The following is a 19,900-nucleotide window of genomic DNA, read 5'->3' on the forward strand; positions in this document are numbered from 1 at the left end:
TCTGTCTTTATCGAAATGTACCATTACCATACTTTAATTTTTATTTAACATTCCCTACATCTAAATGTATTAGTTTTTGAGATATTTTCATTTTTCAAAGCAAATTATTAATTAGGTATCTAAATTTTTACAAATTTTAAGTAACCCATGACTGAACTGTCTCAAACTGACAGTTCACCATTACTGATTATTCATCCGGTAATGAATATAATAATGTTACAAATAAAGAAAGAAAAATAAAACATAATGACGGTATTAGATATTTGTTTCGACACAGAGCGGTATAGCCACTGCTCTGAATCAAAACAAAAATCTTTCCCGTCCTAAAACAATAGTTATCAAAATAACTATTTACGATTTCTACCTGGCGAAACCGAATTCAATTTTTTACCACTGTGCTTTCTAAAACTTGCAAAGCAAACAGCTTGATAAATTAAATAAAAGAATAAAAGAAAAATAATTTATTATTTTTACAAAAAAAAACACAAACATTAAAAACTGCTCAATCGGGTGAAGACGAAACTATTTTATTAAAAGTTTATAGAGCCCTTATCGGATCTAAACTCGACTACGGTAGCTTTATCTATTCCTCTGCCTCTCGATCTGACATAGATTCATTAAACTCTGTTCACAATAGCGCGCTCTGTCTATGTCTAGGTGCTTTTCGCTCTAGTCCTATCGAGAGTATGTACCGTGAATTCAATGAACCTCCTCTTACCCTAAGACGGCAATCTCTTCTACTTTCGTTCATTTCATTCTACGTTCAATCCCTAATTACTACAATGCCGTCTTCTTCCACCAACAATATCCAACTCCTTATCATAACACCTATACCTCAATTAATTTCTCCACGTCTTAAAAATATTGACCTCCTTCTGACTAATTCATTTCCTCTACCTTAACTTCCCCCTGGGCTAAAAATCTCCCTTCAATAGACACCTCACTCACCATCTTTAATAAACGTGAATCTTCTAACATTCTTATAAAGAAAGCATTTTTAGAAATTATACGAAAAAATCATATGATTTAATTCTCTATACCGATTACATTAACTTTTAAGATCATCTCGGTTACCCTTAACGTGCAGTGTTTACACAGGTGAACTATATAGTATTCTGTTGGATTTTACATGCATCTCCCATCAAAACAGACATATTACCATTTGTTCAGATTCCCTTTCATCTATCCATTAAGTCAATACAGTTTTCAATGATTACCCATTACTGGTAATGAAACAGCAGATCATTTTGACAAAGAAGCTACCAACCATAATACTGGAGTTACCCCAATTCAACTAGCTAACGATCTCAAACTCGTTTTTAAAAAGTCAGTAGAGGATACTTGGCAAAACTTATGGCAAAAGAGCAAAACAACTCTTCATAAACTCCAACCGTTTATTAATCATCTCTCCCTGGACTTCCTAACTAGAAGAGAAGCATCGAGAAGACTCCAAATCAACCACACCAAACTTATCCATGCTTTCTTGAAGTTCTCTGGAGCACGTCCAACTTGCCACCATTGCAATGTTTACCTGACTGTAAAACACATCCTCAGCGACTGCAAACAATTCATCAACCTATATAAAGTACTGGACTTGAAACCTACTCTTAAGGTAATGCTCAACAACTCTGCAGAAATCACACAAACTATACAGTTTCTAAAAACCGTTAAACTCTACCAGAACATTTAACCTAATAGACATTAGTTAATGTGATCTAAATATTATTTGTTTTCCGAAAATTATACAGTTTCCAAAATCCGCTAAACTCTACCAGAAGATTGAACCTAATAGACGTTAGTTAAAGTGATATAATTATTATTTGTTCTCTATATTTATTATATATTTAATATTATTGTTCCTGTACCAATGCCCATACTTGTCGAGGTACTTTATGTAAATAAAAAAAAATCAGCCATATGTTGCGACGCGTCAGGAAAAGTGCAACTGCAAGAAACTGAAACGCCACCTGAACCATTGAAGAGCTTACTTATTGGTACGGATTCAAACCAGTTCCTGAAGTACATTCGCAGATTCAATTCATGCTTTCAAATGACATCGTTCGGAGCAATAGAAATAGTTCACATTAATGCGTCAAATGGTCAAAAATCAATCGTTGGTGTTTTGTTATTTTTATTGGTCATCATCGTTTACAGCACTCCATTCCTCATTCAGTTATAGATCAAATTTCCACATACTTACAATCAGTTCACGAGACACTATTTATATGACAAAACAACTTTGGCCGAGTCAGCTAGTAAAAATAAAAAAATAACTTCTTAAGGTGGGTACACATATGCGAGCCGAACTGTTTGCGAACTGCTCGTGAGCTATTCGCGAAGAGTTCGTTGAAAATATGTTTATGTTCAGGCTATCCAATACCCTAAGTGTCTAATAACAAACCGAGAATTAATTTACTTCGTTATTCTAAACATTTCGGTATTTTGTTTACATTATCTGTTATTAATTTCTCTCGTTACTTTTGAATAAGCCGCGCTCGTTCAGCAATTTTGTTTAACCGAATGATCTCATCGCACACTTAGCAGAAACAATTTATAGTCTCGAACTCCGTCCAAATTTAACTGCGAACATTCTTTGTGTTCGTCCCAAAAACCGATAGGCTGTGGTTCCTGACGAGCAACGAATGAACAGCTCGCAAGCGGTTCGTCCTGTCGTACAAATTAACGAATATAGCGTTCACAAACGGTTCGCGAACAGTTCTGCTCGCATATGTGTACCCGCCTTTATGGATACCATCACACGGGGAAAAAATTTAAAACAAACTGAAGGAAATTCAATAATGTGTTACTATCCAATTTCCTTCTTGTATCAAGTGCAAAACATCAGCAGGACAGCAGGTCATAATTCATCGACTACCACTACGGTACACCCATCGAGTAGATTCTAACTCGATGGGTACACCCGACTTGACCCGACTAACCCACATGACCGCATGCTAAAATCGCAATGTCTCTCAACTACATAAATTGTAATAAATCAGCGAAAATGGTGTAATAAATATTATGTTTGTCCCCCTCTCACCGTTAACACTCATTAGATCATAGATCATAAGATCTTTTAAGAATGCGGAAGTATCAATGCCGAATTAAAAAAAACTTTCAAACACGTTAAAAAAAAGGAAAGACAGATTCAGTCACGCATATTTTTACGATTACTTTTATAAAAATTTTTCCATCATTGTAAATAGCACTTTCTATTCTTATTTTGTATTTTAATCTAACGGTCTTAATATTTTTAATCAAAAATTTTTATATTATCTTTCAGATTACAAAATAATATCATTAATAGATATTTTATTTACCAACAATTATTGTTGTTTACTGTTGCGGGGAAAAATAAATTCTCTGTTATCTTTTAAAATGTTTATTTAGTGACGTTTTCAAATATATTTGAAATAACAATTTTCTGTGTGTAGGTAATTAAAATTCTTTACTATTCCATCTATTTGCTACTATAAAATAAATCAATAAATCATTGAATTTATTCACGAAGTTAAAAAATATTTAAATTATTGTTTTATTCTTTTTAAGTGCTCACCAAGTAACCCACTAAGAGGTCTATTCTGGCTCATCTCTAGGTAAGTTTGTCCTTCAGCTCCTTTGGTGACACTTCTACGAAGTTATCGGGCTCGAGTTGATAATGCTAAGATCCACTTGTTCGTACTAGTGGTTACGTTTCATTCTTTCTAACCAGTTCGATATCGTTCTTTTCGCTGTGCTGCTTGCTATTCCCACGAAAGGTTTTCGATCTTTGGATATTTTCATTCCCTCCAATATCAGTATGTCCAAAGGCATCCAAAGTACACTTACTTTGTTATATTTCTCTCGGTTCTCTCTATTTCTCTCTGTTACTGATCTCCGAATAAGATTCTGTGCACTTAAAGACTAACTTGGAGTCAATCGGATTTGATTCCAGTGCCTTTAGTGTTGCCTGGCTAGACGATATAATTTTTATAGATGTGTTCCTGCAGCTGCAGTTCCTCTTTATTAGTTGCTACAGGCTCATATAGCATAAAATTCTGATTGGACGATAGTGGAGTACCTAGGCTTTCACTGACGCTTAGCTTTGATTTCCCTCCGTAATATCCCAGCTCCAACTCCTTCATCGGTTTTAGAGCCGTCTATATACCATCATTGATCTGCCATTATGAGATTCATTTTTTCGAGTCCCATTCATCACAGATTTTCACAGAGTTGCATCCATTATTTATTAATTGATAATGACTTTTAACAGTATATCTTCAATTATTTTTTTTTAATGAAGTTAAACGTAATTAGAAATAAATCGCTAAAAATGCAACATTATTTTAATAAAAATTGTGATATTTTTAACATTACAAAATCATATTTTAACATATTTTAAATTAAAAACGGTTTGGTGACAATTTCAGATACTTCTTTTTGGTGTAATTTTCCGACGCCAACTGCAGGAGCTGCTGATGTTTCTCTTCCACAGTAAATGATCTAGACAAAAATGATATATTAATCTTGATAAAAGTACACTCAAAACATAAATTAAAGAAACTGATAGTGATAACCATCAATATTATTGATGTAACCATCAACATTTCTAACGTTTCGAACAATTCTGTAGGTCTTAGTTCGAGTATTTCAAAATCATTTAACTTGAATTAATTTTATTTTAATACTTTTGATCGACTCTATTACGTTGAGATTTTCTGCGAGATCTAAAAAAAAAAGACAACTGTCTTTTTGCTCGATGACTAGTTCTCGGGCAATGGAATAAACCAAGTTAAGAGTGTTTGTTTTATTTGGTTCAAGTTAAAATCTTATTTAGTCGCTACAAACACTAATTGTTTCAAAAAATACGTTTCGTTTAATGTATCTGATTGGATAGAAAAGATCACACGACACGAATCTGGCGTAATTCTTTCGACAGAAAGCGTACTTAGGAAATTCACATCCTCACTTGATACTAGACTTTTGTATAAAGTAGTACATACAGTGTGTCTTTATCTCAGTCTAACACGTTAGTTCTTGTTAATTTTTTTATAAGATTTTCCCTTTTTTTGTGTAACAATTTTTAGTGTAAAAAAACACTAACGCACTTTTATCTCTGTTTGCTCACAGAACGAAAAAAATATACTTAACAACCGTATCTATTTTTACTAATATTCCTTCTGGTGGAAATCAGAATATACTAAATTTTGGAATTTCAGTAATTTTTGAAAATAATGCATAAACTAATGCAGATGCATATACTTCACGATACTTCTTGTTAAATTTTTGGATCTAGAAACCACAAAGGCATACCTGTTCTTTCTGACCGAGACAATAATGTACCATCCAGATAAGTACCTCATTTTTTTATTTTGTTGAAAATCCTCAGCATCAGCATCGTAGAAGAAGTGAACAAAATTCAATTATATTATTTTTTTTATAGTCTTAACCTGATATAATTATTTCAACACCATGTTAAATGATTTTGTTTTCTTAATTTTTGTTTAGTTTTTTTTTTTAAGTTTGTGTAAAAATTATAATACTTTATGAGAAAATATGTAAAGATTACTCTTTAAGATGCTAGTTCCTAAAGAAGAATTTATTTAAATTAACTTAACTTATTACGTTATATCTCAATTTATAAAAGTAGGTCAGAAAGTATTATTGAGTAATACACAAAAAAATCGTCTAAGGTAGTTGTTTATTTTCATTTGATTTAGAGTAGATTCAAAGTATTTTCAGAATTTGTTATACAGAATGTCTTAAAATTTTTATATTCATAATTTTGGCAATGTTGAAGTATAAATAAGTATTTAATTATTATTATATGCATATTATAACATCTACATTTTGACATCATATATGTATGTGTGTATATATGTGTATATACATTATATACTATTTTTCTTATTTCGGTAAAATTTTGTCTTTTTCTTATGTTGTCTTCTTTTTTCCAATTTTTAAAAAGCTATGAAGAAAAAAATTGGTGGCGCTCTTTCGGCAATAAGATTGTCATTTGTTTCTTTATTCTGCTTATTTAATACTTTTGTTTCAGCTTTATAGCTATAATCTTTTATTCTTTTCTTTGCTTTCTCTCCAGAATAATACATATGAACATTACAGATTTAATGAAAACCATGTCAATGCAAATGGAGAACTCATGGCTAATATCTGAACTTTTAACGAACTGAGAATCAATAATACATTTTTCGACCATAAGCTCCAGTATAAAATTACATTTGAAAACTCCAGGAGGCACAAATCTATTACTAATAGAAAAATCACTTCTTGAAAAATTCTTCAAAAGTGAAGTTGAAGCAGCAATTATGAGGCAAAAAAGTCAGAAAGCTGCCGGTCCAGATAACATACGTATTGAAATGATTTGGGCCCTAGATGACGTTGGAGTGGATATAATACATCAAATTTGTCAAAGAGTGTGGGAGACAGGTAAATGGCCTGAGGACTGGACACAATCACTACATATTCCCATACATAAAAAAGGAGCGAAAGATTTATATAGCAACTATCGCACAATTGCTCTAATTGCGCATTGCAGTTAGATACTCTTACACATAATTCTCGAGAGGATAAAGCCCTTTTTACTACATAACATTGCGGAGGAACAAGCAGGTTTCGTCCCCGGACGTGGTACTAGAGAACAAATTTTAAACGTACGGCAGATTGTAGAAAAATCCAGAGAATTCAACATCACAACATATTTGTGCTTCATAGATTATAGTAAAGCTTTCGATTTGGTCAACTGGAGTAAAATGTGGCAGGTTTTGTCTGAAATGGGAGTCCCCAATCATCTGATACTGCTAATTAAAAGCCTGTACAATAACAATTATGCCAGAGTTAGAATAAATGGGGAACTAACCGATAGTTTCAGGGTCACAAAGGGCGTGAGACAAGGCTGCATACTAAGCCCAATTCTATTTAACATCTATGGTGAATGGATAATGCGGAAAGCTACTGAGGACTGGAACGGTGGCATCACCATTGGCGGGAAGAAGATTTGCAACTTGAGATATGCAGATGATACTACTATCCTCGCTAGTTCTGAAGCTGAATTGATTCACCTGCTACAACGGATAGAAGACGTAAGCTTAACGATGGGCCTTAAAATAAACAGAGATAAAACGAGAATCATGATAATTGACAGAGCTAACAACAATCAAAATCATCTGGTCATGATAATCAATATCGCTGTTGTAGATACATTTGTGTATCTGGGCTCATTAATAACCAACAAAGGAGGCTGTACTGAAGAAATAAAGCGGCGGTCAGCAATCGCAAAAAGCGCTATGGCAAAATTAACAAAAATTTGGAAAAGCCATGAAATAACTACCGATACAAAAATGAGACTAGTAAGAAGTCTAGTTTTTCCAGTTTTTACTTATGCATCGGAATGCTCGACCCTTACTGAGAAAGACAAAAAGAACATAGATGTATTTGAGATGTACTGCTGGAGACGAATGCTGAGAATACCATGGGTGGCCCGAAGAACAAATGAATCCATACTGGACCAGCTAAACATAAAGAAAAGACTAAGAACACAAATATCAGAACAAATAATAAGCTATTTTGGACATGTGCTTCGAAGAAATGGTCTTGAAAAACTTACCATCCAGGGAAAAGTAGAAGGCAAAAGAAATAAAGGTAGATCTCCCACACGATACACGGACCATATTGTTGCTACCATTGGCGCTCCATTGTCAGAATGTGCTAGAATGGCAGAAGATAGAAAAACGTGGAGGAACATTGGGAAATTTAGCTAATAGCTTCATGATATCATGATACCTGCATCAGGTTAACGACTAAGAAGAAGAAGAAGAAGAAAAATTCACACAAAGCAGATTCTAGATAACTTTAACCTCGGCAGACGCAGGGAGTGAACACAAACTAGTACTAGCAAAAATAAGAATGAAATAACACCAAAACATTTTCTACAGGAAATCACGGAAGAAAAATTCAATGTAGAATTACTGTAGAACGACTCTATAAGAGAAATGTACCAAAGGAGGCTAGCACAGAAGATACAGCTGAAACAAATAGACGACATCGAAGATATAAACGCGAGCTGGGAGAAAATTAAAAATAACATTGAAGAAGCGGCAACAGAAGCTCTAGAAAAACGTAAAGTCATACTGAACAAAAGAAACAACAACGATACACCAGGGTTCAGAAAAGAAATAAAAGAGAAATGTAAAGAGAAACGTGAGGCCTGCACGAAGTACAAAACATCAAAGTCTCCACAATCCCGAGACACCTATAGAAGAATACGAAATGAAACAAAGTAGTTGGTAAGAAGAACGAAAAATGAACACTGGGAAAAGTTTACAAAAAGGATGGAAAGCGACTTCTACGGCACACAAAACCAAATATGGAGATTGATAAGAAACCGACGGAAAGAAATGGCAGAATTGAAGGAATACAATAACATATCAGCAAATGAAGGGGAAAGATACCTGACAGAACTGTTTAAAGGAAAGTAAAATAATAATCAATACAATAAATTACCTAAATTAAGATACGAAATAGAAATCAGTTTTCGGGAAGTAGAGATAGCCATAAATTCACTCAAAAATAGAAAGACACCAGGACCAGACTGAATAACCAACGAGCTTCTAAAAAACGGAGGAGAAAGTATAACCCTAGAGATGACAAAACTTACACAAAAATGATACCAATGTTCAAGAAAGGAGATAAAGCAGACAACATTATAGAGGTATAAATCTACTGAACACCGCACTTAAGCTTACCACAAAAGTCCTAACCAACAAAATCAATACACTAACAACTTTATCAGATGAACAACAAGGATTCAGATCCGAAAGATCCTGCGTAGACGCCGTATTTGAACTAAGACAAATCACAGAAAAGGCCATCGAGAACAATAAACCAGCATATCTATGTTTTATAGACCTGACAAAGGCTTTCGATAGTATTCAAGTCGAAGATGTCTTACACCTACAGGCAAAGATAAATGGAAAACTAACTTAATATAATAATGGACGAAATAATACAAGCAGTACGTAAAGGTCTTGGTTACAGAATGGGGAACAAAGAAAGCCAAATATTATGTTATGCAGACGACGCCGCATTAATCGCCGAGACAGAAGACAAATATTAACACACATCTTCAATACAACAGCGAAGAAATACAATATGATAATATCAGCAGAAAAAACCAAATATGTGACAACATCTAAATACCCACTACGATGTAAAAACGAAATTGATAGGAAAATAATAAAGCAGGAAGCACGGTTTAGATATCTGGGAATAGATATAACTAGTTACGGAGATGTTGAAGAAGAAGTACGACAACAAAGCTTAAAAGCAAGTAAAGCGGCGGGATCTCTTAATGACACAATCTGGAAGAACAAACACCTAAGACAAGACACAAAAAACATTAGACCTTTATTAACATACACGCCTGACACATCTAAAAGGAGACGACTACTAGAAACAACAGCGATAAAAATACTCCGACGAATATCAGGGAAAAGTCTGTTGGATAGGGAGAGAAGCGAAAACATATGAAGAGCATGCAATATAGAAGACATAAATGGATGGGTGACAAAACGGAAACAGGAGTGGAACGAACACATTAGTAGAATGGCAGAGGATAGGATAGTACGAATAGCACGAGATAAGTCACCAAATGTACGAAGAAGTATTGGCAGACCAAGAAAAAGTTGATGCGATAATTTAAACATTTTAGGAAGCTAATATTGAAAAAGAAACAGGCTTTAAAGCCAACATACAAGAAGGAAGAAGAAGAAGAATAAGCTTTCTTCCCAATTTTACTTTAGTTTGTGTGACAAAGAAAATATCCAGGGAACCACGCCCACATCTCTCCGATTCAGAGCAACGCGGCCTTGTTCATTTTGTGTGCCTCAAACATCTCCAGAGTTTGTGTTGTTACACATTTTCCTAGCTGAAAGTGTAATATAACAAAGTCTATATAGTACGTAGGTTTACGAACAAAGAAAAGTATAAAAATTATTTAGGGACAAGGGGCAATAAAATAAGCAATTTGAGCGTATTCGTATGAAGTTGCTAGGGAAGAGTTCCAAGGTTTTCAAGGCAATTCATGTTTATTTCTTATTTTGTTGTTTTCTGTTGTTTAATTTCAACATTTTTAAATAAAGAAAATTATTCATTAAAGACGTATTTCAGAGCAGACACAATATTTTCATGTAGGGCATTTTTTGAACAACATAATTTTTATTTTGATTGTGCTCTCCCATTCGCATAATAATGAATAGTGATAAATTACAGTGAAGAGGGGTGAAAATATTAGACTTTATAATTATTGAGGAATTAAAACAATCTGTCAATTTCTGTCAAATCTGTTTAGAGCAGTTGTGGATTAAAAATATAAAATAAAAAAATTGATGATAATAAGTTGATTTTAGTTCTTAAAACATCTTGGAAATTAAATTTCAGTACAGTAATATAAATTCAGTAAAATTTTATTCGGATCAACGGTCAAAAGTGTTAAATTTTATCAACGTTCGCAGTTTACTAATATACTCTCATTATCTTAGACTTTAACAATGTTTTTGTAAGAAACCTAAACAATATATATCAGAGACGGGATAATACTCACTTTTCTTCCAACTAAATTTTCAAACCTTGGCTTGACAAATGACCAACCACCCATATTTTGCGGCTCTTCTTGGCACCATACAATAGCTAAAAATAGTTATGTTTTGAATAACCATATTAATTTTGTTTTATTTTTTTGAATAGGATAAGTTTTACAATGTAACAAAACTTCAACAAAAGATCTGTTGACTCATGCCACTAAAATTACCAGTATTAAACAAAAAAACCCAATTTATATAGGCTAATATTATTAACATGCTGTACATGTAAACTTTTAGAAAAGATTCTTATTTATTTCTTAAATGGCATCCCGAAAATAATCAGTTTTTAAACAGCAAACAAAGCGGTAGTAGTAACATATGGACAGCATTTAATACAACATGGAAATAGCTTAAAATCTTCGAACGAGAATAAGCATAACCTAAATGTTTATTTATATACAGCCAGAAGCCGCTAACGATATCAAGTGCTAAGTGCAGTCCTTCTTTTATTTGTCTTTTATCTCTCTCTCTCTCTCTCTCTCTCTCTCTCTCTCTCTCTCGCTCTCTTTCTCTCCTGCATGAATTTTCAAAATAATATCCAAAGAAAACATTCAAATCATAGTTCACAATTATGGGAAATATAAACCCAAGCGGATAGAAACATTGATCAACTGTAGACAAAATATATCTTTTGTTACCCTTTCGTTTTGTTGAGTAGTGGGTAATGAAATACAAAAAAAATCATCTCTAGGATTACATTTAATCAGATTAGACCTTATTAGGTGCATCATCAAAATAAAGGTCGTAAACTTTGTTAGAATTGTGCGCAATTATGTCTAAGAAATCAATCGAATTTGAGATATTTTTGTGTAAAGTGAATCCACAGCTTGTTAAGCCATTATTCAGCTCATTGTACAGTTTAGTCAGATCATTTTAGAATATCATCAACCTAAGTCTGATTCATAAGGGCATTTGCAGCTAAAGAGAAGAATGTGCAATTTCCTTTAGCACTCTATTGGCTTGAAATGGCGCTGCTTTTGTTCCATGGGTTACTGTGTTAAGTTCAATGGATTTTAACGCATCAGAAGAAGTTTCTCTATATAGAATATTTAGCAAGAGAGTTTGTGCAGGATTAATTTTGATTTGGCGATAAATTTTTTCTAGATCTGCAATAAGTTTGTACTTAAAGGACCGAAATCTACATAGAATATCAAATAAAGTGGGCTGAACTTGATATCTCTTTAACATTATACATATTTTCCATGTTTTAGTTCGATATATTCATCTATGAATTTTTTGTACTCCTGAAAATATGCTGTTTCCCTTTCAAATCTTTTCTCTAGATTTAAAAATCGTCTCCTGGCAATGGGAAACGCATCGCCTAATTTTAAATGCTCCTCCTCTTCTGCTAATGGGAGATCTACCTGGAAGGATCCATCGGGTAGTCTTTTTGTAGTCCTTTAAACAATAGCTTTTGCTAACAGTTCCTTTTTTGACAACGCAATGTTATCTGTAACTTCTTCTACTGTCCAGAAACTTTCGTGGGATTTTAATTTGTCTACTATCAATCTTCTTCTTCTTCTTACGATGCCTATCCGTTCCGGATGTTGGCGATCAACATGGCTATCCTAACTTTGCTTGCTGCTATTCTGAATAGTCCGGTTGTCGATGTATTAAACCACTTTCTCAGGTTTTGAAGCCAAGATATTCTTCTTCTCCCTGGTCCTCTCTTTCCCAATACCTTGCCCTGAAGAATAAGTTGCAACAAGCCATATCTCTGTTCATTCCTTATAACATGGCCAAGATATTCTAGTTTGCGCTCTTTGATGGTGTTAATAATCTCGCATTGCTTGCCTATTCTACGTAGGACCTCAACATTAGTCACACGATCCACCCATGAAATTCTTAAAATATGTCTGTAACACCACATCTCGAATGCCTCGAGTTTTCTTAAAGAAGCTTCGGAAAGTGTCCAGGCCTCTACTCCGTATAATAACGTAGAAAATACATAGTATCTAATGCTTCTAACTATCAATCTTAACTTCCGGCAATTTGTCTGTGATAATATCTAATATATTAGAAAAATCTAAAACATCTAAAACAAGAGGCTTTTATTTTATATTTTGAAACTAAAGAGTGCAATGCAAGATTAAACCATTTTGTTGGATACCATGTTTTGCGAGCCTGTTCCGGCAACACTGAGTTTCCTTTCACACGTTGCATATTGGAGTTATTCGCCAACCTTGTAGTAATAAACGAGTTTTGACTGCAAGAATTCAATAATGCCTTAACTATAATGCGTCCTCCATTTGAATTGTACATAAAGACTTAAGCAGTACCTAAGAAGACCTGAGAATGCACCTTGACTGCAGTGAGAGATGATGTAACGTTTTCTTGAATATTTGCGGGTGAATCGAAATGTAAATTTGAGTGTACGTTAAAAGCTAGAACTATTTTGGCCGACTTTGGATATTCTTTTGTGTTTCGTCTTTTGGAGAAGACTGATGACTAGGAGGATATGCCAGTCGCTTGCCCTGGTAGTGGCCAGGGAACCCATGAGATGCAAAATAGTAATTAACGACGAAATAATTAAATAAGTCTCGAGATTCGATTATCTTGGAATCAAACTGTCTAGCTATGGAGATCTTGAAGAGAGTGTCCGAAAGCATGCAAACAAAACGGCTTACGTGACAGGATGCCAGAGGGATGTAATCTGGGCAAATAAAGATATGAGGCTGAAAGGCAAAGGACGTATATAAAAATAGTTTATACGAGCGATAATGACTTACGCGTTAGAAACAAAAACTGACACAGGCAACATTGAAAACATCAGAAATGAAAACGTTGAGGTAAATAACTGGAAAACTCTGAGAAATAGAATACACGGAATCAGCATGTCATGAGAATGGGCAGAGAGAGAATAGTCCGAATAGCAAGAGATTCATAACCAATAGGCAAGAAGCCACTAGGAAGATCCTTTAAAAGATTGCGAGATAGCTGGCATTCAACATTAAAACTACGAATACAAGCTCAAAATCGGCGAAGAACATGCTAAGAAGAAGTAGAATCTCAAAAGATATTTCTGTTTACTTACTAATCATTTATTTATTAATACCTACATAACTTTTTCATAAATACGTAGAAAATATAGGTAAAAAAATCACTTACGACATCCAACAGCAACGTGTCTACTCTTACAGTAATAATTTTAATACATAAATTGACAAGTATTATTTATTTCTGTAAATTGGACTTAGAAAAAATTAAACGGTACTTACATTTAAGTTTTGGGTACTTCGCAATTTCTTCCCTTAATTCCAAGGTGGGAAAAGGGCAGAAAGATTCTAATGATACAATAGCAGTATTCTTAACGCCTAGTGATTCTCTTTTTTCATTTAGAGTATAGGTATGTTTTCCTGAAGTAAGTAAAAGTTTTCGTACGTTGCTATTTTCAACCTTAGAATCCCCTAAAATTAAATCAAATAAGTATGTGCAAGATATATCTTAAATTAAGTTTTAATGTAGCGTTTGACGTGACGGGAAAAATTTGAAATTAACATTAACACAGTAAAACATAGACGTTACGATTCGATTTTAAGAGGTATTACACTTTCAAAATTCAATATTTTCTGTCTTTTTTGCCATGCTCTCCCCTCTTCTAATATATATATATATATATATATATATATATATATATATATATATATATATATATATATATATATATATATATATATATATATATATATATATATATACTGTACCCCGGACCAGAATTTGGAAGCACTACCACAAGAGCATTGATCTTTAGCCAAATGCGAGTGGACCGCCCGCCCCGCTTGGATATCTGATCGACCGCATTCTCTTCTTGATCTGCGCATATTAAGGCTAAAGTAAAACTTGACCGTCTGTAATAATTTTAATGTTTAAAGATTCTTACCTAAAACGGGTTTAAAAAAAGTTCCAGGAATCATATCAATAAAATTTGAATTGCAGACTGGATGTCTAAGTAAAACTTTCGGGGTTGCCATAATTAGCGGCTTTCGGAAATTTCTAACCATCTAAAAAATAATAATGATTATAATGCAAAAATATATTAAGCTTCATCAATTGAATAGAGCTAATTTAAAATGGTTATTATTCTATAATTAAGAGATCTTAAGAGAATCTTAATGAGAATTTATTTTATCTGCAAATTAACTAAAGTTCTACTAAACAGTATCGTATGGTTCGCCTTCTTCATTAAATAAGGCGTCTCCTCTGCAACTTCACGACCTCATTTTTTCTCTGGTTTTCCTTTTGGTGGTTTGCCCTGAATATACGGTCTAGAGTATTTCTTGGTAATCTACCATCATTCATTCTCATTGCATGACCATTATATTGAGAATTCTGGAGCGAATTTTGTGAAACGGGTTTAATTATACAATTTGTAAATAAATACAATTATTTATTTTGTCCAGTCCAAAGATATTTCTAGGCATTTTTTCAAAAACTTCCTACACTAACACTAACTTTATTTTTGTACTCGGACAGTTATTGTTACTATAACGGCCAAATACTAGACAGTATTTCATTTCAGTTTTAACTTCCACAAGTATTCCTGATGAGAGTTGAGTTGAAATGCAATATTTTACCTTCATTTTAACATCTTTTTGGATTATTAAAAGGTTATTCCTAGTATTAAAAGAGCCGCCAGTAAGAAGTTTTGAATTTGCGGTTCACCCCTATCGAAGAGAGGTCTCGACGATCCAATGTTTTAACCTTGTTTAGGCTATTGCCTCTTCAAGTAAGGGGTACTCCTTTTTTTTCGGAGCAAGGGGGTGTGGTAAACGTGATGACGAATGCTTGTGGAGATGTAGAGGTGGATTGCTAAAAAGCTGGGGTTCAGAAGGTGGCATGTTTGATATGGACGATATGATATGAAGCGCACAAGAGAAATTGTTGGCGAAGAAGGCTAAACAAGTCGAAGGGAGGTAGTTCAAGGGGTTACCAGCCATACTGGGAACGGCTCTTAATCAGCGTTTTTGGCTTACAGTTGTTAGCTGCGATATTTAATGGGGAATGATTCTAATATATTAAAATACTCATCAACAAGTTCGTTTCCAGTGTTGTGTAGAAGTTTTGTTGGAGGGAATGGAACTTTTCTTTTGGAAAACCTGGTGAGTATTTGCCCTCGGCGATTGCATGGCGTCTTTAGTATTTGTTTTGCTCGGTTCTTCGAGCCTTCAATAGTTCGAAGGACATACCTCCTGCTGAGGGATAGGATTCTGTCCTTAATCGGTGTTAGATTGGCTACATGATGTATGAGTGCTGATGGATAGTATCTGCACTTCCTCATGCAGAATCTAAGGATTTTCCTTTCAGTGGCCATGATGGTGCTAATTTGGCGGCTGTTAAGTAATGCGTAGACGCATGCCTTGAATTCGATTAGCGGTATTATAAAGTTTTCCCGACTTCTTGTTATATATATAATAGGAGCATCCACAGACATAAATCTCCCACTCAATCTCAACCCAAAGACTCAGACCTCATCATACGAAGGCTTTTTTTCCTTACATCAAAGGTGTCACAGAATAAGGCAATATTTACTCCCCCCCCCCCCCCTCCAGCAATAACTTTCATCTCTTGAACATCTTTACATTTACATCTTTACATTACATCTTTACATCTTTACATTTCATCTAAAGAACACGGAGTTTATGAAATTCCTTTTGCAGACTGCCCCCGATCCTATATAGGCCAAACAAATCGTACAATCCAAAATAGATTTATGAATACTCCATTTCTGTTCGCAATATCGATTCAATTTCAGCTCTAGGTCAACACCATCTTCATACAGGTCACAAAATTGATTTTGAAAACTCCAGAACCATAGCCCCCATACGCTTCTATAAACCAAGAAGGTAATATTATCCGAAAAGCCATAGTAATTGAAAAAAGGTCAAATTGTCTTAATAAAAAAAATGACGGCATACGGTTATCTTTGACATGGACACATCTTATAAGTAAAATACCGCCGCTCCACCCGCTAATCAAAATCCTACTGTCAGAAATATGCATGTCAACCAACAGGTTAACCCCCACGCCAACCTCCATCCAAACCACGTCACCTTCGACGGTATAAATGAACCATCCTCTGTTTCCAGTAGTAGTAATGCATTGGTTAATGATCAGTGTAGTAGTGTCTGGGGGCTCGAGAGACTGAGATGGTATTGTCATCGGTAGGGGTGTATTAATTTTTTTGTTAGGAAATTGACTCCAACATTCAGCTGTATTTTGCCATATTAGCCAGGGCGAACAATATCGGGGCCAGCTCCACTCCAAATTTTAGCTCTTTACTTATTTTGAAGCTTTTAGTTCATTCTACATGAGGATCATTGCTGTTGAGTCCATTGTTGCAGGTACTAGTAAAGTATACCTTGAGACCACATTGCCGGTCTAAGACTGTGAATTCGAGCTTGCTAGTACACCATGCAGGAGAGATTGGGTGAAAAAGTTTATTTTCCAACAAAACGCGTCTTAATAGCTAAACGGGATATAAGGTTACCGTAGGAGAAGTGTGAATAAAGTTAAACTAAAAACGCAACTTGCGAATTAACAGAGAGCATGGCCTAGAAACTGCAGCTATGTCGTTAACTGTGGATTTATTGATTGAACATGACACACGCTCACTCATTAAAACATGCGCACTAACAACCAAGAACAAAATAAACATACACATACCCACACACAAATACACATACCCACATGAACATCTACACCATGCTTAACCAATAAATCACCTGATAGCTACACAATAACTATACTCACTATATGGTGAGATCTGTTCTGCGACTACTGTGCTTCCCGATCCCGAGATACAACCCCATTATGACCATGAGACGAAAAGAGATGACCCAAAACAGGACTCAAAAATGAGTGAAATTTTATGCATTTTCCAGTTTATGCATTTGTCATCATCATCCTGGTGCTACAGCCCTTAGAGGGCCTCGACCTTCTCAAGCTTTCTACGCCATTCTATTCTGTCCCTCGCTTGCATTTTCCAGTTGCCGACTCCGATCTTCTCGGCATCTTGTGTTACCCCGTCCATCCACCTTAGCTTTGGTCTAATGCATTTGTATTGCTATCTAATTTGAAAGGTTCAGAAGAAATTGATTCTTGGGGCCTTTTTATTTCTTTGTGTTGTATTGCAGACACATTAACTCTGAGATGAAGTCAAGAATTTATAAAGCCAGTGTAAGACTAATAATGACATATGCCTCAGAAACAAGACCCTTATTAATCCGCCAATGAACAAGTAGAATTACTTATAAAGAGGAAGAAAAATAAGAAGAAGAAGAAAAAGAAGAAGAAGAAGAAATGTTGTATTGCTTGGTTGACAACTATGGGATTCGAGGATTCTTTACATCTGTACCTACACTAAATGTTTTGTTAAAGAAGTGGGGGCTGTAATTTCGATGGTATTTCCTTGATTACATTTTAGCTAGCATGACTATTAAAAAACATTTAAAATAGCACTTAATGAAATAGCTTGATGTAAAAATATATACCTAATCTAATCATATAAAAAAATAAAGTGTCAGCTGAAGATCTAATCTGTCTAAGCAAACAGATGTACTCTGTTTGGTTAAAACCAAAATAAGTTAATATATAAAGACATATATAAACATAATAGACAAATAAAGCAAACAAATAAGTCTTTTAATATATGAAACAACCTGTCTGCGCAGAAGATGAAAATACTGAGCTGGAGTACTGGGCTGACACACTTGCATGTTGATGTTATCGCCATCTGCTTTGCTCTCCTTGGAGTCAGTCAGTTGAAGAAATCTTTCTAATCTACAGGAGCTATGCTCAGGTCCAGCGCCATCGTAACCATGAGGTAAAAGGATTGTCAGACCGCTTTGCCACAACCATTTGGCTAAAATATTATTTGTGCATTTTAATATTTACGATTTAATAATTAAATATGGTAATTATTGCTAGTTACATTCTTTTAAAACTAATTTGGAGTAATTAAATGAACCACTCTAAAAATGATACATGTATTGTGATGTAATATGTAATGCTAAACACTTTCAGAATTTGACAATGTGTAATAAATTTTTTTTTTTTCAAATTTTGTACATAGATTACGTTAAACGAATAGTGGGTTTGACTAATAATTATATGTTACAGATATTTTTTTAAATTTTTTTCTCTATGAGAATGTTTGGTACTTAGGAAACCTGCCATAAGAACTCTACACGGTTTCGGGACATGGTACAAAAAATAACAGGTATGATATTGCGCAGGCCACTATCAGCTGAACCCCTACTGTCGACGTAGTAATGAGAGTGGCCGTCATTGTAATACATCTGTTTGTAATGGAAATTTTATCTTTCCAAAAAAAGTTTATGTTTTAACTTTTGGCGTCTTTGTTAAGCTTGTAGAAGATTTTATGTTTTTGTGAAAGTTAAGTGGATTTGTAGGCATTTTAGTGAGAAAGAATTATTATTAAGAATATTTTAAATAAAAGAAGGTTAATGAATTAACAGAAATGAAGTCAGGAGTAGATAAGATATTTACCAAAAGACACCTAAAAAGACTGCAAGGGCCCAAAGTTCGAACAGTATGGACTACTGGGGAAATCTCCCAAGGCATTGCCATACATGCAGCTAGAGCTAGATCAAAAGCATATAAATTATTGCTGAAAAAATGTTATCCCTTCTTATCTTTTTCTTATCTCTCTCTTATTCTTATTTACAAAGACTAATTGACTTATCGGAGAACATTGAATGTGATTACAAAATCAAACATCTGTTCTTTCGATCTCGAATGTATTTTAGAATTAAGAAATTAAACCTAAAACTTAAAGAAGATATAAGAAATAAAAGAAAATTAATAAAAATTGTAACTTAAAACCTTGTGTTTGATTTGTTTTCCGATTTTAGTGCAGATAATTAATGATCAATTATTTTCTTCCGTTTACGTGCAACTAGACGAAGGCTTTTCCTCCACGACAAAAGCGAGCTCGTAAAATTTACGAAGGTTATCTTTCTAGGGTGGTTTCGGGATATTTTGTGGGGCCTATGTTAAGATTTATTCCATGGCCTGCCGTCAAACGTAAAGCTCCTGTACCGGGCTCCGTGCTAGTAAAAATTGAATTTCGGACTATTGCGAGGAGCATCGAACAATAGCTTTAGAAAAATATCGACAAACGAAATATAAATAATTGTGAAGATCAGCGTTAGAGGGTGATTAGCGAAACAGAGATTTTTGTATTGATTCAAAGACAAAATACACAATAAGTAAGCTAATTAAATGATAAGATGAAGATGGAT

At 34.3% G+C, this 19,900-nt stretch overlaps 1 protein-coding gene across 2 annotated transcripts in view; it reads right to left on the minus strand.

The window, feature by feature from the left end:
• Positions 1-4,307: 4,307 nt before the first annotated feature.
• LOC140443283 (2-oxoadipate dehydrogenase complex component E1) overlaps positions 4,308-19,900 on the minus strand; it is a 95,726-nt gene continuing 80,133 nt past the window's right edge. For both annotated transcript variants that reach the window (XM_072534438.1, XM_072534439.1), the window contains 5 exons: positions 18,296-18,498; positions 14,518-14,638; positions 13,856-14,044; positions 10,598-10,683; positions 4,308-4,482 (listed from right to left, as the gene is read on the minus strand). In XM_072534438.1, the coding sequence (XP_072390539.1) occupies positions 4,378-4,482; positions 10,598-10,683; positions 13,856-14,044; positions 14,518-14,638; positions 18,296-18,498 (704 nt within the window). In that variant the 3' untranslated portion in view covers positions 4,308-4,377. The remainder of the gene's footprint in view (positions 4,483-10,597; positions 10,684-13,855; positions 14,045-14,517; positions 14,639-18,295; positions 18,499-19,900) is intronic.

The sequence above is a fragment of the Diabrotica undecimpunctata genome, chromosome 6 (assembly GCF_040954645.1).
Source record: "Diabrotica undecimpunctata isolate CICGRU chromosome 6, icDiaUnde3, whole genome shotgun sequence".
NCBI classification, from domain to species: domain Eukaryota; kingdom Metazoa; phylum Arthropoda; class Insecta; order Coleoptera; family Chrysomelidae; genus Diabrotica; species Diabrotica undecimpunctata.